At 37.1% G+C, this 19,919-nt stretch overlaps 3 protein-coding genes across 3 annotated transcripts; 2 read left to right on the plus strand and 1 right to left on the minus strand.

Annotated features, from left to right (window-relative positions):
* Window positions 1-8,268: 8,268 nt before the first annotated feature.
* Window positions 8,269-8,781, plus strand: LOC147292760 (uncharacterized). The gene has a single exon (XM_086230923.1). The coding sequence runs from the start codon at window positions 8,269-8,271 to the stop codon at window positions 8,779-8,781; it is 513 nt and encodes a 170-aa protein (XP_086087049.1).
* Window positions 8,782-9,581: 800 nt separating this feature from the next.
* On the plus strand, window positions 9,582-13,579 carry LOC147292761 (putative glutathione S-transferase parA). The gene is made up of 3 exons (XM_086234201.1): window positions 9,582-9,899; window positions 13,035-13,099; window positions 13,300-13,579. Exons 1-3 carry the CDS (start codon window positions 9,624-9,626, stop codon window positions 13,577-13,579), a joined length of 621 nt encoding a protein of 206 aa, XP_086090327.1. The 5' UTR covers window positions 9,582-9,623.
* A 340-nt stretch (window positions 13,580-13,919) lies between these two features.
* Window positions 13,920-18,985, minus strand: LOC147292762 (disease resistance protein RUN1-like). The gene is made up of 6 exons (XM_086234200.1): window positions 18,121-18,985; window positions 16,622-17,723; window positions 16,202-16,495; window positions 15,201-16,079; window positions 14,506-15,118; window positions 13,920-14,235 (listed from the first exon to the last, which is right to left on the minus strand). Exons 1-6 carry the CDS (start codon window positions 18,645-18,647, stop codon window positions 14,060-14,062), a joined length of 3,591 nt encoding a protein of 1,196 aa, XP_086090326.1. The 5' UTR covers window positions 18,648-18,985; the 3' UTR covers window positions 13,920-14,059.
* Between the last annotated feature and the right edge of the window lie 934 nt (window positions 18,986-19,919).

The raw sequence follows: 19,919 nt of genomic DNA on the forward strand, positions 1-19,919 counted from the left end.
TTCCATTGCCATAGTTGCCTTTTTGCTTTCGGTTTCTTTGTCTTTAGTTGAAGTCGAAGCCTCTGATCTGGGTAGATTCGCCATTTCGACCGGAGGGTTCTGCTACGTGTCGACCTCTATTTCTTCAGTCGAGGCCGAAGCCATTGGGCTCTTTTGATTAACTGGTTCGACCGGAGGAGTTTGTAGCGGTTGGGAGGGGATAGTCTGAGAATTAAGGGTCAACAGGGATGACTTCGTAAGCAGGATTGTAAGGAACAATCATTATGGGGTAAGGGAAACCTAATAAACACACAATTCTTCCGACATATACTGATGAAAGGATATAAAGACAATAAAATGGAGTTTGATTTCTCGAGGTTGTTTAACAAAAGTAATTTAAGGCAATTAATTGAAAAATGACCTCAGAAACCCTAGCTTTAGATTTCTCCGGTTAATCTTGTTTGTCGGCCCCATAGCTTCCCGACTGAGAAGATCTTCGGTATGGCTCTGCTCTTGAGTCCCATCAACAGGTACTGAATTTCCAGCGGAGGCATCTCGGCCGTCTTTAGACTCAGTCTAAAAAAACATGGTTGAATTTGGGAATAAAAGCTTTCATAAAGAAAAAAAAATTCTAAGTGTTGGACTTACATTTCCTTCGTCCTCATCATTAGAAATTACCTGCGGTCCCAGGACCATCTCTTCACCATCAGAAGGAATTTCTTTGACCAGTGGCATGGCATCTTCTACAACCGACATATTTTCTTCAGGTTCGTCCCTCAGACAACCATGTTTTCTCTCGGCTAAAAACACAGAAATTTAAGGTATAAGGAATTTTACGAGAGAAAGCGTGCTTAAAAGGAAAAAGAGAAAAGAAGATATACCATCTTTGCTGGCATTTAGTTAATTTCAAAGAAGGGTGGTTCGATAAAAACTGCTTCAGCCAATGACACCAAGTTCTCGGCCCTACACATCAATCTTCTAGGCTGAAAGGCAAGGGATTATGTTTCGTTATGGTTGCAAGGATAAAACTTTCTAAATATGGGATTCAAATCCAAATTTATGACTTATTGGGGGGGGGGGATGTTTGAAGGATGAGGGATGAAATTTCGACCTAGGCCCAGATTGGTTGTCTGGGTTTATTGTCTTAATAACTTCCACAGTTAAAGCTTCATTTTCCGAATAAGACAACTAAGTACTTGAAGAAATTTTAAAAGTATATAAAAGTAAAGAGTGAGGAAATCATTTGAGCGGTCGAGTAGATTAACCTTCAGCGCTTGACTTGTGGTAGAGCTTCTTCCCGCCATTGGGACTCGGTTTCTTCTTCTCTTTGTCTCTTATCTTCGGCCGGCTTTTCAACTCTGGCCAAAGGAGACGTAGGTATTTGGGTTGGGGCTTGCTCGGTGGCAGGTATTTCAGTTGTCAAAGGCTCATGAGGATTGACAGGGCCACCTTCTGTAACAATCGTATTTTGGCGCGTGGTTGTCACAGTATGAGAAAGGAACTGTACTACGGCTCCTCTCCTGGCTAGAACTCGCCTCGATACCGACCGAGTAGGGAATGTAACAGAATCATCGCCGCCATGTCAAGGATGGAAGGTGAGTAATATCTTCACTGAAGGTAAGGAGGCCGAAGATCGCCGCCATGTCAAGGATGGAAGGAGCTAAAGATCCCGGTTTCAAGTTGAGTGTATTGGTCGCGTTCGACCAAAAGCAGAGGGCCGAAGCTAATAACAACAGATCCATCGTAACATTGACTGTGCATGCCATAATGGCATCGTAGATCCCAAGCTAGTGCCAATTTTCCCCAAAGTGTGGCTCCAAACGATAGATCCACTCGTACCATTCGTCTGATACTTTCGGCCATACTTGTTGAGGAGTTTTCACGGCCCAATGTTTCCAGACTCCTTTAGTTGAAAAATGATGGAGGAAGTTGCAATGGGTTCTGGACAACGGCGATAACGATATCTTGGATCTGGGCATCTTGGTTCTGGGTGTTTTTAGTTTGAGACGTCATTGGATTTGAAGAAGAAGATTAGAAGGAATTATAGGAAAAGAAATAGCAGAAGAGATTCATGGGAATTTTTTGGAGAGTTTCTTTGGAAATTCTTTGAAGTCGTGACAATGGCAGATCTCAGAGAAAGTATTTATAGAATAATTGGGGAAGAAGAAGGGTTTGGAGTTTCAAATTTCGAAAAGAGGAATGATTGTTTTATTTATTGAGTGACGACTTGCGTGTTTTGAAGGTCATCATTGCCTTGGAAACCCAAACTGAGGCAAATAATGATTTTAATATTCATGCCGTCCATCATAACTTCAAAGCCAGCAAGACACGTGGCCATAATCTTCAAATCCAACCAATACAACATGACACTTGTAGTGCATCCTTTTTGCATTCAACGATTGAGTTTCTTACATGGTTCTCCCATTCTTTGCTAAGAAATCACTAAGTGTTGGGCCCCAGACCAAGAAATACTTCAAGTTATCATGTTTTCGGCCAAGATGGCCTAAACATAATAACTTGGGGGGGCAATGTTGATACCCCTTTGAAAATCCCACGTTGAATTTAAAAAATGCCAATTACAGCCCGACACTTGGCTTCCCAAGTCAATGAAAAGTCAAACACTCCAGTTCCTTTCAGCCCAATTTATACTTCCAGCCGAAAAGATGAGGTTCACGAAAGAAGGAAAGGTCCTAAGACTGATTTGTCCAGATAATATTAGCACGTCAGCAGATAAGGATGGGTCATTCAAGATTAGGTTGAATCATCTACCTACTCACCAAGGGCATACATCAGCAATATGATATTTTGTGACATCATTGATCCTAGTCCTACACGTGTACGTCTAAAAAGAAAACCCTAGTGTGATTCAAGGCTATAAAATTAAAGGAATCAAGGCTACAGTGTTAACGGCCTTCGCCTCCACAAAAATCCAAGCCTCTCAATTTCAGCTCTATGCTTTCTTTTGTACTGTTCATCTTCAGAACTGCACTTTTATTTTTCTAAGCTGAAAATTGACATCCTCAAGTACTTTTTGTACTCTGGTATTATTTAGCTTTCTTTATTACGTTTTCTTGTACTTTCCATGGTCAATTTGACTTATGAAATACTATGTAATGCTTTTCTGCTTCCTTGACTTTTGATTTCCCTATTTGAATACTTTGCTTGTCATGATTTACGAGCCCAGATCCTGAGATTCTTGTCAACAAGCATTTGCTCCTTTTCAATACAATTATTTTATTTATTAGAGTTTATAACCTAATCTCATTTAGCCATATTCTCGTTCATTTCCTATCTAAATAAAATTTAAGTGAGTTTTCAACATTAATCATCTACTAGTCTTTCATTTCCAGTGATTTCTCGTCTTTAAGGTGGCAGATTTGGGTTTTCATTTCCAGATATGATGTTCTATCTTTGTCTTTAATTTATATTTCTCGACAAATAAAAGCTTTTAATTTCAATATTCAACACACACTCACAGTGAAGTCCTAGATTGTCCTAGGCATAAAAAGAACTTGAATAAAGTTTTCCCGTTCCTTTTTTATTGCATAATCGTTTGATTAGAAGTCAAATTTATATTTTATCATCTAAATTTGTTAATTTTCAACCTTGTTTTAATTTCTTTTCGGCTACACCAAGCCAAAAAGTAGCATGCCCTCATATATATCAAGGTCGAAAGCCTTGTTGTTCTCTCTCAGCAAGGTGTTTTGGCTCCAATCATGGCCCTCCATGTGGCCGTGGTATTTTTGTGCTAAAATACATATGGGTTGATTGCAGCAATAATCATTAATTATTGTCCCTGCCTCACTTTGGTAAAATGATCCCCAAATTTTGTTATCATTTCTGTCAATTTTTCATCATATATACACAATGCCTACCACCAAATTTTCAGAGGTAAGAATGGTCACGTTGGATCACCACCTTACTAATAAATAGATCATGGAACTATTCAACTTTAATCATATCGATCGATGAATATTGTTTTTCCAATATTGTATATCAAGTAAAATAATTAATTTTATATCTCTTCTGCTTTTAATTTGTAGAAACTAGAAACTTTGAAATTGTTGTTGAGTGGTTTGAAAGAAAGAAAAGGGATATGATATATATATCGATCATATAGATGCCCCAGTCCTAGCAGCTTCAAGAAGACATGGGATAAGTGGAATCTTTGGGGGTTTGCCATCTTGAGCCTCTTGTGCAGACCTTTTTAATTCTTTGCGTACCCTTGAGAAAGCGAACGTCCAACAAGTTGATAGTGTTGCCCATTTGGTTTGCTTATCTGCTTGATCGCTGACTGGGAATCTGTTGACGTTGGGTTGGGCTTTGATTCCATTTTGTTTGTTTGGGCCCTTTTGTGTTATTGGGCATGCTTTGTTTGTTTTAGTTATTTGGATCTTTTGTTGGGGTCTTTTGGCCTTGTTCTGTTGCTCAGCCTTTTTGGGCTTTTAACAATAGAACCTTTATCTTGACCAAAAAAAAAATCTCAAGTAGCCAAGGCAACAGCCCTCAATTAGTCCCCCAAGTTAATGATAGTGTTCTTCTGGTATTTTGGGCTCCCTTCCTTTTGTTACACCTTGGCGGTCCAAACACTATAATCGGGTTTTTTTATCAAAGATAACAAGTTGTGGCGAAGGCACTTTCTAGGGCTCATCTTCCAGGTTTTAGCTTCAGTTTCTTTCAGAAATAATTGAAACAATTTTGAATTATTTTAATCCATTATACTCAAGTTTAATTTATTGTTATGTTGGATTTAATATTGATTAAGTCTAGTTTACGAGAAATTATTGTATGTGATTGTAACACCACGTGGCACGATGACGTGGTGTTATCAATCCACTTAAATTATAATACGTATACAATTATTCATTTCTAAAACCTTAAACCCTAAAAAATACCTTTAAAATCGTACACGTGTTATAATCTAAGTGAATTGGTAACATCACGTTATCATGCTACGTGATGTTACGGCCACATACAATAATTTTTTCCAATTTACATAATGGATATGACTTGGTTATTAATTATTGTTTTGAAATTTAAATTGTTGGAATTTTAAGACAATAAAAAAAATGAGTGTTAATTATATATTTTATTTTGTGTGACAAAATTAAGCATTCATCTTTACAAAAGATTACATAAATCAGAAATCATTAAGACATCTATTTGTGATTGGATAAATAGATGAAGATAGTGATTTGATAAACACTTCAAATGATGACCTTTTAATCAAGAGTAATGCTATTTGGACCAAATTAAGTGACCAAATAAGAGGGACCAAGTGAGGTGTCACTTGGGGAGGTGGTCCTTATCTCCATGTGGTTCTCATCTTCACATCTCCTATGTGACACCTTACTTGGTTCTTCTCATTTAGTCACTTAAGGTCTTCCACAGTGCCACCGGGATCTGATCCCCAAACCTATTTTTTGGGTATAATATAGATATATATCATCTTCAATGGATCGGAATCCGAACCCCACAAAATATTGATATCCAAATTCAATCCCCAAATTTAGGTATCAGTGATCCCCAATACCCAGTCTGGCCCACATTTGTTAAAAAAAACTGATGAAAGAGAATGAGAAAGCAACACATTTATTGAAAAAGTTGATGAGAGAGAATGTGAAAGTGTACTATTGCTATATATCTCACCTTTTGAATGACAACTGCTACCAACGGATAGAATTGTACTTGTTTTTTTTAAATGAATGGCCCAAATCCAAGGCCCGTTGAAAGATCAAGGGCTGTGATTGCTCTTCATGATTTTCTTTATTTAAATGTTATTAAAAATATGAAAAAATACCAAAAAAATTTAAAAAAATTCCCCTTAATTTAATAACGGCTAGTACCCTAAAAATTCTATATATACCTCATTCTTCTTAGTTTTTTCTTCACATTCTTCTCTCTTTTACACAACATTTTCATCTAATTTAATGAATTCAATATGGTTAGAGGTCTTGGTTGGTCCAATGATGAAGATATTGCTCTAGTTCAAGCTTGGCTAGAGAAGTCTCCAAATTCGGAACTTGGTACACAACAAAAAAATGATGTATTTTGGGCCAAAGTTTACAATGTTTTTCAGCATAATTTGGGCACACGAACGGGCAAAACGATGGACGCAATTAGATCACGGTGGAAGGACATTGCCGGGTTTTGCAACAAATTTTATGGCTCATTACTAGATGTCGAAAGAAGACGTCAAAGCGGTGCAAATGTAAACGATGTAGTAAGTTTTATTTTATGAATGTATATATTTAATTTAATGATGTATGTTTATGCCATTGTTAATACTTGATAATTTATTCATGTGTCATAATTTTTGTAGCTTGCGGACGCACTTGAGATATATAAAAGCAAGTCTAATGGAAAAAAGTTTAGTCTGCTCCACGTTTGGAAGGATTTAAAAGAATGCGTCAAGTACTCAGCTGCAAATGCAACTGTGCGGGTCAATGATCAGGAACCACCGACCAATGACACACCGGATGATCAAGATGAGGTTGGCCTTGATACAAATGATGACCCACCATCATGGCAACCGGTAGGCCCGTCACGCCCAAGGCCACTAGGAAGAAATAAAGCAAAGCGGGCCAAGGCAGCTGAACCCCACCAAATTCATATATTGGAGGCAATTGACGAATACAATAATAGATCACGTGTAGTTGAGGAAATGAGAATTGACAGAGAAAGGGTGAGGCAAGAAAGAGAAGCGGCAAGAGAGATGGCATGACAAGCAAGAGAAAGGGCGAAGGAAGCAAGAGAAAGGGCAAAGGAAGCAAGAGAACATGCGAGGCTTAAGAGGGCGATAGAGTGGGAGGAAGGGCAGATTATGGACAAAGACTTGACAAACATGAATGACATGCAAAAAGAGTATTGGAGATCAAAACAAGTTGAAATAATTGCAAGAATATGTGCACGTGCTACCTCGAGCTCGAGGTACACCTCATCCGGATACTACCCGGATATCACCAACCTTAACGAGTCATACCCGGAGTACCCTCCAAATTATTAGTGAATTATGTTTTTATTATGTTTGAGAATTAAATTATGTTTAGGATTTGAATTATGTAGTAGATTTGAATTATGTTTCGGTTATGTTTAAGAGTTGAATTATATTTAGGTTTTGAATTATGTAGTGGATTTAAAATGATTATTCCTGTCACCTTGCATGAAGTGACTATTCACTAACCCTGCATAAAGTGACTATTCACTAACCCTACATGAAATGACTATTCCCTAACCCTTTATGAAGTGACTATTCCCTAACCCTGCATGAAATGACTATTCACATACCCTGCATGAAATGACTATTCACGTGCCCTGCATGAGATGACTACTCATGTACCCTATTTTGTAGAATTCTCTATAAATTGTGATAACTTCATCCATTGAATTTAACATAGTTTTTATCTATTCAGGATAATTTCTCATCTGATCAACACTTTGATGAATCCTTTCAACTACTCATCGTCTTCGTCTTCATCTTCGAGTCCTCTGGAGATCGAGTCTAATGATTCTGACACTAGTTACGAAAGGGTAGAGGAAGGCAGAATGCTGGTGAGGCGTTTAATTATGTCCATGGGGCAATCAGTCGTCGCCCCACGTCCACGTCACGATGGTACGTCTTCTTGTCAGCGTTACACACATTGAGATAGGGAAGGCGCTCACGGGAGACTGATGCAGAATTACTTCAACCCTGCACCGATAGAAGACAATGTGACGTTTCGGACATCAACCCCTATTCAATAAGATTATGAAAGATGTGTGCTCCATGATGATTGGTTCCAATCCAAGCCAGATGCAATCGGTAGACTTGGTTGCACACCCCATCAGAAGGTGACTGCGGCATTGAGAGTGATGGCATATGGCCAACCCTTCGACGCGGTTGCGGAGCTACTAACCATTAGTCAGGGCACCATAAGGGATGCATTATATAAGTTCTGCCGTGCCATCTCCGAGGTCTATGAGGAGCAGTATCTCCACATACCTAATATGGAGGACATGAGAAGACTCATGCGAAAAGGCCACCAGAGAGGATTTCCAGGAATGATTGGAAGCTTAGACTGCATGCATTGGGTGTGGCAAAATTGCCCCATGGCTAAGCAAGCTCACTATCGTGGGCACTACCATACACCAACCGTTATTTTGGAAGTAGTTGCCTCATACGACACGTGGATTTGGCATGCAAACTTCAGATTTTCGGGTGCTAACAATGACATACCGTGCTGGACTGCTCACAACTCTTTGATGCAGAGATATCTGTAAGAGCCCACAAGGTGAAATACAGGGTCAATGATGTGGAATACAAAATCTCATACTATCTTATTGACGGGATCTACCCGAGGTGAGCGACAATCAATACGCAACCCGATTTCGGATCCTCACAAGTTGTTTGCGAAGAGACAAGAAAGCTTCCGTAAGGATGTAGAGAAGGTGTTTGGGATTTTAAAAGCTCGATGGCAGATTATCAAACGGCCAGCTCGTTATTGGAGACCCAACGATTTGGGTTATATCATGAAAGCGTGCATAATATTGCACAATATAATTGTCGATGATGAGCGACAGGAAGATGATCCAGCCTGGGAAGAGTTTAACGCACAAGAGATGATTAGAAGGGCAGAAGCAGAGTATGACGGTGTGGAACCAAGCATACAAGGTGGGCCTCCATCATCTTTACCTGAGGAGAATGTCCGTCGCAATTTGGTTAGAGACAGGCGTCAGAATGCATGGTTGAAGGAAAATTTGATTGAGCACGTATCCAAGCGGGAGGCGCACCACATGCTTGAGCTTGTAATCATGAATGATTAGTGTTTGGTTGAGGGGCCAATGTTGTTTAGTTTATGTGTTCGTAGTTTAGTTTATGTGTTTGTGTTGTGAAATAAAATAAATTGTGTTGTCTTTAACGTTTTTAATACTTTAATATTAATATATTGATATTGGTGTCATTTTGAAGAGATAATTAAATTATTAACAATCATATAATATTTTGAATCATAAAATATTATAAATATTTAATTAACGGGCACTTAATCAATTTTAAGATTAATTAAATAGGTGGAAAGTATCATTCCCCATATTTGGGTATCAACACCATTGTGTTGATGAGACCCAAAATTTGAAATTGGACACCATTTGATACCCAAAATTGATTTTGGGTATTGGGTATTGGGGATCATGGTTGTAGAAGGTCTAATTTGGTCCAAATAGCATTACTCTTTAATCAAATAGTTAAATGATTTCTAATTTGTCTAATTTTTTGTAGAGATGACTCTTAAGTTGAGACTTTGAAATTAGTCAATTTCGATCATTGAATTAAAATATGAAGTGAGTCTCACAAATCATATCTCATTATACCTAAAATGAGATATACCTCAATAGAAGGGTCTTCTGAGCTAAAAATATGTATAAATAGAAATATATGTACGAAGATTAATACGGTCAAGTACCCCTTTGTTGTCAAAGTCTCACCTAACCAAATCACACAGCCAATTAGATCCATTTCCTTGTCAAAGACTCAAACTATGGTCTAAATCTAGTGCAATTAATTATATATACCTTCGAACTTGATCCAATCCATGCATTGTCCCTCTCTGCCTTACCAAATAGATCAAGAAGTGGTGCTTTTGGGATTCTGGACTAGCCCTTATGCCATGAGAGTGAAAATTGCTTTGGCAGAGAAGGGAGTCCACTACCACTATATGGAAGACGAAAATCTTTTACGAAAACATAAGAGCCCCTTGCTTCTAGAAATGAACCCAGTGCATAAGAAAGTCCCAGTTCTTATCCATAACCATAAGCCCATATGTGAATCCCTCATCATTCTTCAGTACATTGATGATGCTTGGAATCACAAAGCTCCAATACTTTCGGAGGATCCTTATCAGAGAGCTAAGGCAAGATTTTGGGTTGACTTTTTCGACAACAAGGTAAGTCATTGTCAATATTTTAAAGATTAAATTTCACTTGATTAATTTTTTACGAGTTATCATCCCTTCTTTCTCTCCCTTTGTCTCATATATGATAAAAAAAAATAAAAGAAAAATGTATTTATTTTTTTAATTTGACATGTTTTTCTTACTAATTCTTACTAATGACAATTTTTAACACGACACAATAATAAGACTTGAACCCAACATGAAGTTAGTGGGTTGGCCATGAACACAAAAATAATATGATACACTAAACACAATTAATGTTGAACTCATTTTATATATATATTTTATCCTTAAAACCATACATTTTTGTCTATGTCTTTGAACATTTTTAGTGTTTTAAAATCTTATTTTTATTATTTAGTTAATTAATGGGTTTTATAGTTTTTGTCTTATTACCTAGGATTTATTAGGTTTTATTTAATTGTCTATTAGATTTTATTTTGTTTATTTTAATTTTGATTTTGTAGGCTTAATTAAAGAAAAGGAACACAAAAGCCCAATAAAGGAAGCAGCCGGCCCAAACAAGAAATGAAGGAGGAGAAGCCCACTTGCGCAGAGGCCCAGTCCAGTGGAAGCCAAACAGCCACTCACCCAGTAAATGGCCCAGCCCGCTTCATCTCTTTCTCTCTCTCTCCATCAGTAGCCCGGCCCAGCCCATTCCTTCAGGAAGCCGAACAACCACTTGCCCAGCAGATGGCCCAGCTATTTCATTTCTCTCTCCACGCGTCAACACCTTCCGCAAGCATGCCCTTTTATTAATCAAGCTCTCATCCATTGGCAAGGCGACACGTGGTGTAGCTGAAATCAACCCGACTGCTTCTTTTTCGTCCGCCCAGCAGCAAAGCTTTGGTTTGATATTGCACGCCTTCCCACGCCAGCCAGCTAAGCCTTCAAGCCGCAAGCCGAGCTCCCTTATCTACTCTCTCCCTCACGCATTTCAAAGCAGCCACAACTCAGCACAGCGCAAGCCAGCCGCCCCTCTTTCTTCCGCCCATCAATGTGCTTGATTAATCAAGCATTCAACCAACCAGCAGGCGACACGTGTCCAGACTTCTCCAGCTGCTTCCAGATTGTTCCAACGCCTCTTGTGCTTGTGCTGATCCTCATTAGCTGTTACCAGCTCTCCCCCTTTCTGATATTTTCTACCCTAAGTTTTGCCTATATAAGGAAACATTCAGCCCCTTTACCAGATCTTTTACCCTAGAATTTTAATTTCTGCCTTTTCTAGTATTTCTCCTAGGATTTCTCTCTCAAGCCATTGGGCTATGATGTTTGAGAGAGAACAGGAATGTAACTCTCTTACAATTTTAATTAATGAAAGTTTAATATTATGTCTCTCTTCTCTCTTCTCCTAATCCTCTATTTACTTTATGCCATTTATTTTATGTAGTTCTTTATGTTATGGTTAACTTTAATATTATGTCTCTATTCTCTCTTCTCTCTTCTCTAATCCTCTATTTACTTTATGCCTTTTATTTTATGTAGTTCTTTACTTTATTATTAGTAGTGTTATTTATTTTATTGTTCTTTAAATTTCATGCTCATTTACTTCTTTCTTTATTTTTATTTAAGATATAAGAACATGGGTGGTCACTAAACCCCCTTACCAAGGTAAGGGGGAAGCACCACCATGAACATTATTAAATGAGGACTTTATGTTAAATTTTCCCTTGTTTAAAATCCTACAAGCTCTAGATTTTGATATTAAAATGAGAAAGAAATCCTCTTTCACCCATAATGTCATATATTATGGGTTGTTAGATCCTCTTTCCACATTTTAGCTTTATGGTTAATTGTTTTAAACACAAACTTTTTGAACTCTAGTTGTTCCTTAGCTTTGGTTCACTTGAGTTGCTTAAAATTTGAACTTTCTAAGCAAAATCAAGATCTACCATATAAATCTTCAATTCTTGTGCTTAATTCATATTTATCTTTGTAAGAGGGCATCAAATGACTCTTGGGTGCCCTTCTTTTTGGGAAAATTACTAAAAATCTCATTTAATATGTTCATAAGTGGTGTGGAACCCTAACCTTGGTTCTTATACTATTGTTTAGCTTCTATAACCAAAAAGTTGTTATTTTCCTTTCTAGATTTAATATTTCAATTATTGCACCTTTATTTACCTTATTCTCTTTTCATTTACTTTATTTGCTTTTTAATTTAGTTGCATTTAATTTTAAGTTGCCTCACAAACCAACAAAATTTTCAAACTAAGTTAGGTTTAAATTAAGTTTAAGCTTAGTGTATCATTTTTCATCACTCCTTGAGGTTCGACCTCGTTAATATACTACTAGATTCGTATATTTGCGGGTAAATAAAATTTTACAACAATTAATAAATGGCCGGGTCGAATTAGTATCAAGTATATATGTACAAACACATTTAACAAGTATTATAAGAAGAAAATGAGTAATATTTCTCATTTTTTAATATGTACGTATTGTAAGGACATTGTATGGGCAACAACAAAAAAAAAGTTATCATTTTATGGTTTTTTTAATATTTATTTTTTTAATTTTCGTTCATGAGTTTTGATTTGTATCTACCAGAATTTTAGTTTGTGCTGATTTAGTTTCTAAATTAATGTTTTGCATGTATTAACGAAAAAAAATCCAAATGTGAGTACTTTGCCTCATATTTATCTGTCACAGCTCTAAATCAATGATCACTCAACTTTCCATGAATCTATGAGATAAAATGCATATAAGTCAACCAACAATTTTTAACAAAAGTAATTGATTGTGTCCTTATCATACAAAAATTAATTTTCGGACTAAATTAGGACCGATTAGAGTTTGATGTACTGAAAAGAGACAATGAGACACAGTTAAAGTTGAGAGACTAAATTTAGCCACAAAAAAAAAACAGTTGAGAGAGACCAAATATGAAAAAATTAAATAAAATTATTTACAAAATAACATATTTATAGAAACCTTTCGAGAAAGTCCAGAAATTGCTCTGCATAGAGCCATAGACCCTCGGCACCATAATTTTTTGTTGTTGTTGATAATTTTAATAATGAAGTACTATTTTTGAAAAAAATGGGATAATAAATATTTAGTAGTTTTGATAAAAACACTCTATATAAACATGGTAACAAGTCTTAATTAACTAAGTTTAAGCAGATAGCAGACTGTGGGAGACGGATGTGGGGAAGCAAGGGAGCAGACCAAGAAGCAGCAAAGACAGACTTCATAGAACAATAATGCTAGTTGTCCCACATTTTTTTTTCCACATTTGTATCCCACCTGATGTGTCATTACTTTACTGGAAGGGTATTTCCTTTTTCTTTTTTAGGTTTTATTTTTTAATTTTTAGTATCCAATATATAAATGCCATGTAAGATGGTATGAAATTGTGGTATAAAAATGTGGTAAGTGTTGCATTACTGTTCATAGAATGCTTGAAGCTGTTAGAAGGTGTGCTTGGGGACAAGCCCTACTTTGGAGGCCAGCATTTTGGCCTCTTGGACATTGCCTTGGTACCATTCTCTTGCAGATTTTATACGTATGAAGTGTATTGCAATTTCAGCATTGAGAAAGAATGCCCTAAGATAATGGAATGGGTGCAAAGGGGCAGCCAGAGGGAGAGTGTTTCAAAGAGCCTACCAGACCCATATAAAGTCTATGACTTTGTGTTGGAGGTCAAGAAAATGCTTGGAATTAATTAATTAATTAATTAATTAGGAACCAATTAAATTTAAGTTAGAAAGTTTCAAATTTGCTTGGAAGTCCTTTTTTTTTTATTGGCTCAGAATATGCATGCTTGGAAGTCCTAAGTGGCTGAGTAGTAATACGTACGTTGTAATTTTCATTTTTTATTTTCACAAAACTTACAATAAAAGTTGATTTATATAAACAGGAATTATAAATCGGATTGCTGGATATCAAGATTTTTAATCATTTGATCGGGCTATTTGCAGGATAAATTATTCTATATAACTAATATACTGTTATGTGGCATAACTTAAAAAAAAATTATTAATTATAACCGATATACAACTACGTGATATAACAAATCCAATCATCCAAATTATTGGATTATTCAAATATACTTTGAAATGAAATAAGAGTGAGAACCAAACACGACTACATTAAATACAACAGATTCATGAAGACAGAGGAGCGAGCAAACAGATATGATAAACTGATTAAGTTGGGACCAGAATCGGTGTAATTTGAGGGGGCTGAAAGACATGCACCCCCAACAGAAGAAAAAGAAGCAAGACAGTGGCCATGATGAACACCTTCCAACCTCTACCACTGCCGTTATTGCTGGCCCTCTGTTCTGCAATTGTGCCGTCACCCTGTTTATCTTCTTCTTTGTCTATAAAACATAAAAAATAATTATTCCAGAAAATTAATTCCTACATATCAGAGAAAATCTCTTGAAATTAATCAAATTGGATCGATTTAGAAGTGTTTTTTATGGAGTGTCAATCCATCAACAGCCTGACTCAACAAAAAAAACTTGTGAATTGTGATGCTGGATGTCTTTGTGTTTTATATTTCATTTTTTGGAAAAAAAAAAAAAAACAGTACGTTTAAATAAGGAGCATTTCCAAAATCAAATTAATGGTACACTTGATGAACACACCTGTTATTTCATCAAACTCTTGAATGAGTCGAGACAGAATTTTCACTGAATCAAATCGATACGGGCAGGCCAAGTATATTCCTGGACGCACCTCATTATATGACAAATCTCCACCAAGGCCAGATGGTTCTAAATGATTCACTGTGGTGTCGTCACTATCGTGTTGGGTACTCATCATATTCTCTTCTTGCTTGTACACATGTTTGATGCCGCACTCCTTTACCTGAAACTCAGATATCGTGAACATTGAAACAGTCACTTCATCGCCAACTTCCAATTGATTCCCAATCTTCCAATGACTCAACCATATTAAGTCTTTTCCATCACCCGGATCGCCGAAGAACAATGGGCTATAGATCCACTTCAGACGCTTGCTCTTATTACTGACTGTTGTGATTATTGGGTTAGGAAAATGATTGATACCATTGATGGTGCTAGAACAATCAATATTGGATTGGGCATAAACACAGAAGACGTTCAAGCCTTGGATCCTTTGACCGGAAAGTGAAGGTACAGTAAAAGATATGGAGGAACCTCTACTTTTATGGCTGAATTGGCTTGGAACCTCACTCCCAGGAACAAATGTGCTGATTATACCAGGTTCATATAGTACCTACATATACCATTGAAATCAAAATATTAGTCAACTATGTTGCTTATTATACCAGAGACAGAGAGAGGAAAAAGGCAAAAACCTGGATGGGAAGCATCGTCCTCTTCCACATAGTAGAACCGAGGGAACATTTCAACATAATGGTGTCCGTGGGTTGCAAGTTCAGGGAGCCAAAAAGTTGGGTCATTTCTATCTGAACTCTTTCAATGGGTTCTAACTTGAATATCCACCTAATTTCGACTAGGTTCCAGTTGTATCCACAAGTTAAGTTTACACTTGATTCACCTGTAATTGTTTCCAACAATGCGCATCCGATCACATCCAGCACTCGTACTACAGCTGGTATCCTTACAAGCGATTTGAGCCCCTCACACTGAGAAAAACGGAGTTTATGGAGACTTGTAATTCCTCTGATGCAATCTGGTAGGCAAGAAATTGGATTTAAGCTTAGATCTAATCTTTGCAACCTGAATAGGTTACCAAAATCCTTGGGAAAATCATTATCAGAGAGATTGCAGTTTGCAAGACTTAAATCCACTAAACTGTGTGGTAGATATGAAGCCCAAACGATTCCTGGATTTTTGCTTGGACATAATTTGACTTGCCCAGAGGCAGTGCATAAGTCATGTATTGGAATGCCATCTGCTTGAAGCTTTTTCAAAGATTTCATCTTCCCTACCTCCATTATTGGAAACCCACTAAGATTTGAGCAACCAGATATGATCAATGTTTCAACCAATTTTAGCATAGAAATATTCTTTGGAAGCTCTCTAATGTTTTTGCAATCTTTCATATTCAAATGAACAAGTCTCTCTAAAGTTCCAATGGATTCGTGGACATAAACCAAGCTTGCACAATCTTTCAGAATCAAACTTTCTAGATTGGGGATGTGCGAGAAGTCAGGGGTTTCGGTAAGGGCATGGGAATGGCTGATATTTAGGATCCTCAATGATGGAAGATACTGTTGAAATAAAGAAAAATGAAAGGTGGTATGGAGTCAATTCTTAAATTTATAAATAATCATTGAAATTAAAACCCCAAAAATTAAAGAATAGGGAGAATTTATAAAATGAAGTAGCATACCTTTGCACCTTTCCAAACTTGTTTCAAGCTGCTATAGCACATTTCAAGAACAACAAGGCTCTCCAAAGAAAAATCATTGGGTAAATAATCAAAAGAAAATTCATTCCAACACAACCATCTTAAATCTTTAGGAAATTCTTCATATGATCCAATTACTTGTATATGACTAAGCTTGAGAAGTCTTAGTTTATGCATCTTTGCAAATGCATTGCTTTCCAAAAGTACCTCATTTGACTTTCCTGGATTGTATGCAGGATGCTTATCCAGGATAAGTCCTTGAATTGTATGTGTACCCTAATAACCAAAAAAAAAAAAGGATGAGTTAACAAACATTGCATCTCGTAAAAAATATTTAAATAAACACCTAATCCACAAAATATACATTACATTATATAATTGAGAGAAACATAGATTTCTTACATTCTTTTTTGTCAATACTGTAAAAGAATCATTATGATGCCATAACCTACTTCGCTCCCCAGGTTCCTTTGATTCTAAGTGAACAATTCCTCTTCCCATGTCCTGAATCATTTGATGCATTTGCACTTTGTTATGTACATCAATTGTAACCAAACACCTCTCAATGAGATTTTCAATGCCGACAACTGTGTAGAAATCACAACCGTCTAGTATTTTGACAATAAAATCTTTGTCCATTCCAATAAAGAAACATGCAATATGAAGGAATAAATTTTGATCATGGTCATCCTGTAAAGAGTCGTAGCTTAGTCTTAGTTTATTCATGATTTCACCATTTGGAATAGCTTTCAACTTCTCTAATGCACTTTCCCATACAACTATACTTTGCCCTGATAGAGAGGAACCCAAAACTTTCAGAGCTAATGGAAGTCCTCCGCAGATCTGTACTACTCTCTTTGAATATTCCATATAATCTTCATTGGGCTGGTCTTGTCCAAATGCGTGCCAACTGAAGAGCTCTAGTGATTCACTATCACCAAAAGTTTCAACATTATGCACCTTTATAAGCTGGTGGCAAGCTTTTAACAATCCTGCATTGTTAGTTGTTATGATTACTTTACTTCCTGGATAGAACTGGCCTTGCATTCTAGATAGCGCATCTAATTGGTCTACATGGTCTACATCATCGAAAACAAGAAGGACTCTTTTAGAGCTAATAGCATCTTCAATCTTCATTATTCCCTCACTAACATTGTGTATTTTCACTTTTCTCCCATTCAAAACATCATAAAGAAGTTGTTTTTGCATTTGAATCAAGCCATTGGGTGTTCTCGAACGTTCTCTAATGTTTTCAAGGAAACTGCTTCCTTGAAATCTTTTAAAGTTTGAATTGTATACAACCTTTGCAATGGTTGTCTTCCCTATTCCCCGCATCCCATAAATGACAAGTATGTCAACATTAGTTGATCCATCCTGTAACCATAAATTGATATTTTCGACTTGAGAATGGATTCCAATCAGGTGCGGAGCAACACTTAAGGGTGTGCGACTTAGTTTGTCTTCAATCACTTTAACAATTTTCTCGATGAATTTTGACTCGTGCCTAGAAAATTGCAATCAAAGTGGAAAACAAATCAAACATGATCATCATATATGACTTGAGATAATTAAATTGTAAAGCCTCGTGCCATCAATAAGAAAGAATAATGCTAAAGGATGTCTCATCACACAAGTTATTGTTTTACTTATTTGTGAAATAAATGAATTTTAGAGTATATATGTAGATCTCGTATGAAGACACTAAATTTATATCAGTCTCATGAAAATAGCATGACCAAAAAAAAAAAAAAAAGCATTATTTTTTTTTATTTTAATATAAATCCCAAAATGAATCAAGTGATATGTTAATTATTAATTAAAATGTCGTTGACTCCGGACAGAGCTCTAATCCAGCGTCATAAAAATGGAGTAGTATTTGGAATATTGAAATGAATAATTACCCATCAGCTTGATTTTGTAAGACCATCCCTGCTAGATCTGCAACTTCTCCAAGTGCTGCCCTCCATCCCTTGACCTTGTGTTTTACCGATTGATTTCTGTCGTGTCTAGCAAATGCTTTTGCAACTCTTCCTGTCTGCTTCCTCAGATGAGATGGATCGACGTCGTAGAAGACCGGCAAAACTACGTGGTCGTCGGAGTTCCTCTTGCGATCTAGAATCATCACAAGCTCGTCGAGGCACCACCCGGAAGACGCGTAGTCTTTTGAGAAGACAATGACTGAACTTCGCGACTGCTGGATGGCTTTCCGGAACTCCGGTTTAATATCTTCTCCTCTCTCGAGCTCATCGTCGTCCCGGAACGTGCGAAACCCTGCTTTGAGAAAGGCTGTATAGAGGTGGTCAGTAAAAGTCTTGCGAGTGTCTTCGCCCCTGAAACTCAAGAACACGTGATAACTAAATGGAGCAGGACGACGAGTGTCGGAAGCGGAGGAGGATGAGGCTTCTTGGACTGATCGAACAACAGCCATGTATATCCAATTATCCAACAACAACAACCAAACAAACAGAGTGTTAATTAAGATCGATGATGATGAAGAATTGAAGATATCAATTCACTTGTTGCTAGCTGGTGTCTGTGAGCTGAAAAAGTGAATGCGTATACAAATTAATTACAAGCAGCTCCAAATCGATCCATGTATCTCGATCGGTCATGCGAGTCATGCGACGCCGTTTGCGCTGCGATCGCTTGTGAATGGTTCGATGCCCAACCTCTATCGTCTTTGAAGGTAGTTTGGTGCTGCGTTGACGTTGACGTTGACGTTGATGTTGACGGTGTTTTCTTCCTGATCTACCACTCCTGGTCAGCATTTACAAGCAAGTTTCTTCTCTACAGTAGGTTTTTTTTTTTGTGGGCTTTTCTCTGTTGGGCTTTTCTCTTTTTTTGTGTGGCCTCCCTCCAAAGTCCAGAGCAAATGGGTGGTTTGATAACCACCAAATCACTGCATATTTCATTTCATTCCTTTTTGTCCATACTAGTAAAGAATTTTAATATGTTTCCCGGAATCCTTTGATAATTAGTAACGAATTATGTGATGCTTCTGTACTAAACATCTATTAATGACATTTTGAATGCCAATAACTGTGTAGAAATCAAAGGATGCAATAACATATAGATGGGCCGGTCATGGGTCCATATATAAATGATATTGAAAGTATATTGTCGGATGTTCTACCCTAGGAGCTAAATAAATACAAGGTGGTAGATCCAAACCGGATCACTTGGTAACAATTATACTTTGTAAATTAATAAGCAAGAAAAATGTCGTCAGTGGATAATGTTGTGGATAAATACTTTACCTACGGTTGGGGGTTAACGAGTATTTGACCATTGAAATGAGTGTGGAAAAGAGAGAGATGAAGAAAGAAGATTTTCTGTGGCATGTGATGGTTGGAGTCTGGCTGGGGGATTGTAGATCGTATGGTCAAAAAAGCTGGTATGTTTATGCAGGCTAGCTTGTCAGTGGTGTACTGGTTTCACACCGGGGGAACAACATCCGGAGCAACGACCACGACTGGAACAACGGCCAACAAAGACCGTAACTACATAGATAACTGCTCCTCCCATTCTCCAAGTGTGAGAAGTGGGCGTAAAGCGTAAGGAGAAAGACTTTCATATAACGAGTGTATAAATCCTTTGTATACACCCTTTGTGTCTATTTCTCTTATTACGTATTCACTTTCTCACGCTTGTAAATAACTTACTTATCACACGGTTGTATACACCCTACCCTCTATGTCTA

Source organism: Dryas octopetala, chromosome 2 (assembly GCF_963921425.1).
Source record: "Dryas octopetala chromosome 2, drDryOcto1.1, whole genome shotgun sequence".
Lineage (NCBI taxonomy): Eukaryota > Viridiplantae > Streptophyta > Magnoliopsida > Rosales > Rosaceae > Dryas > Dryas octopetala.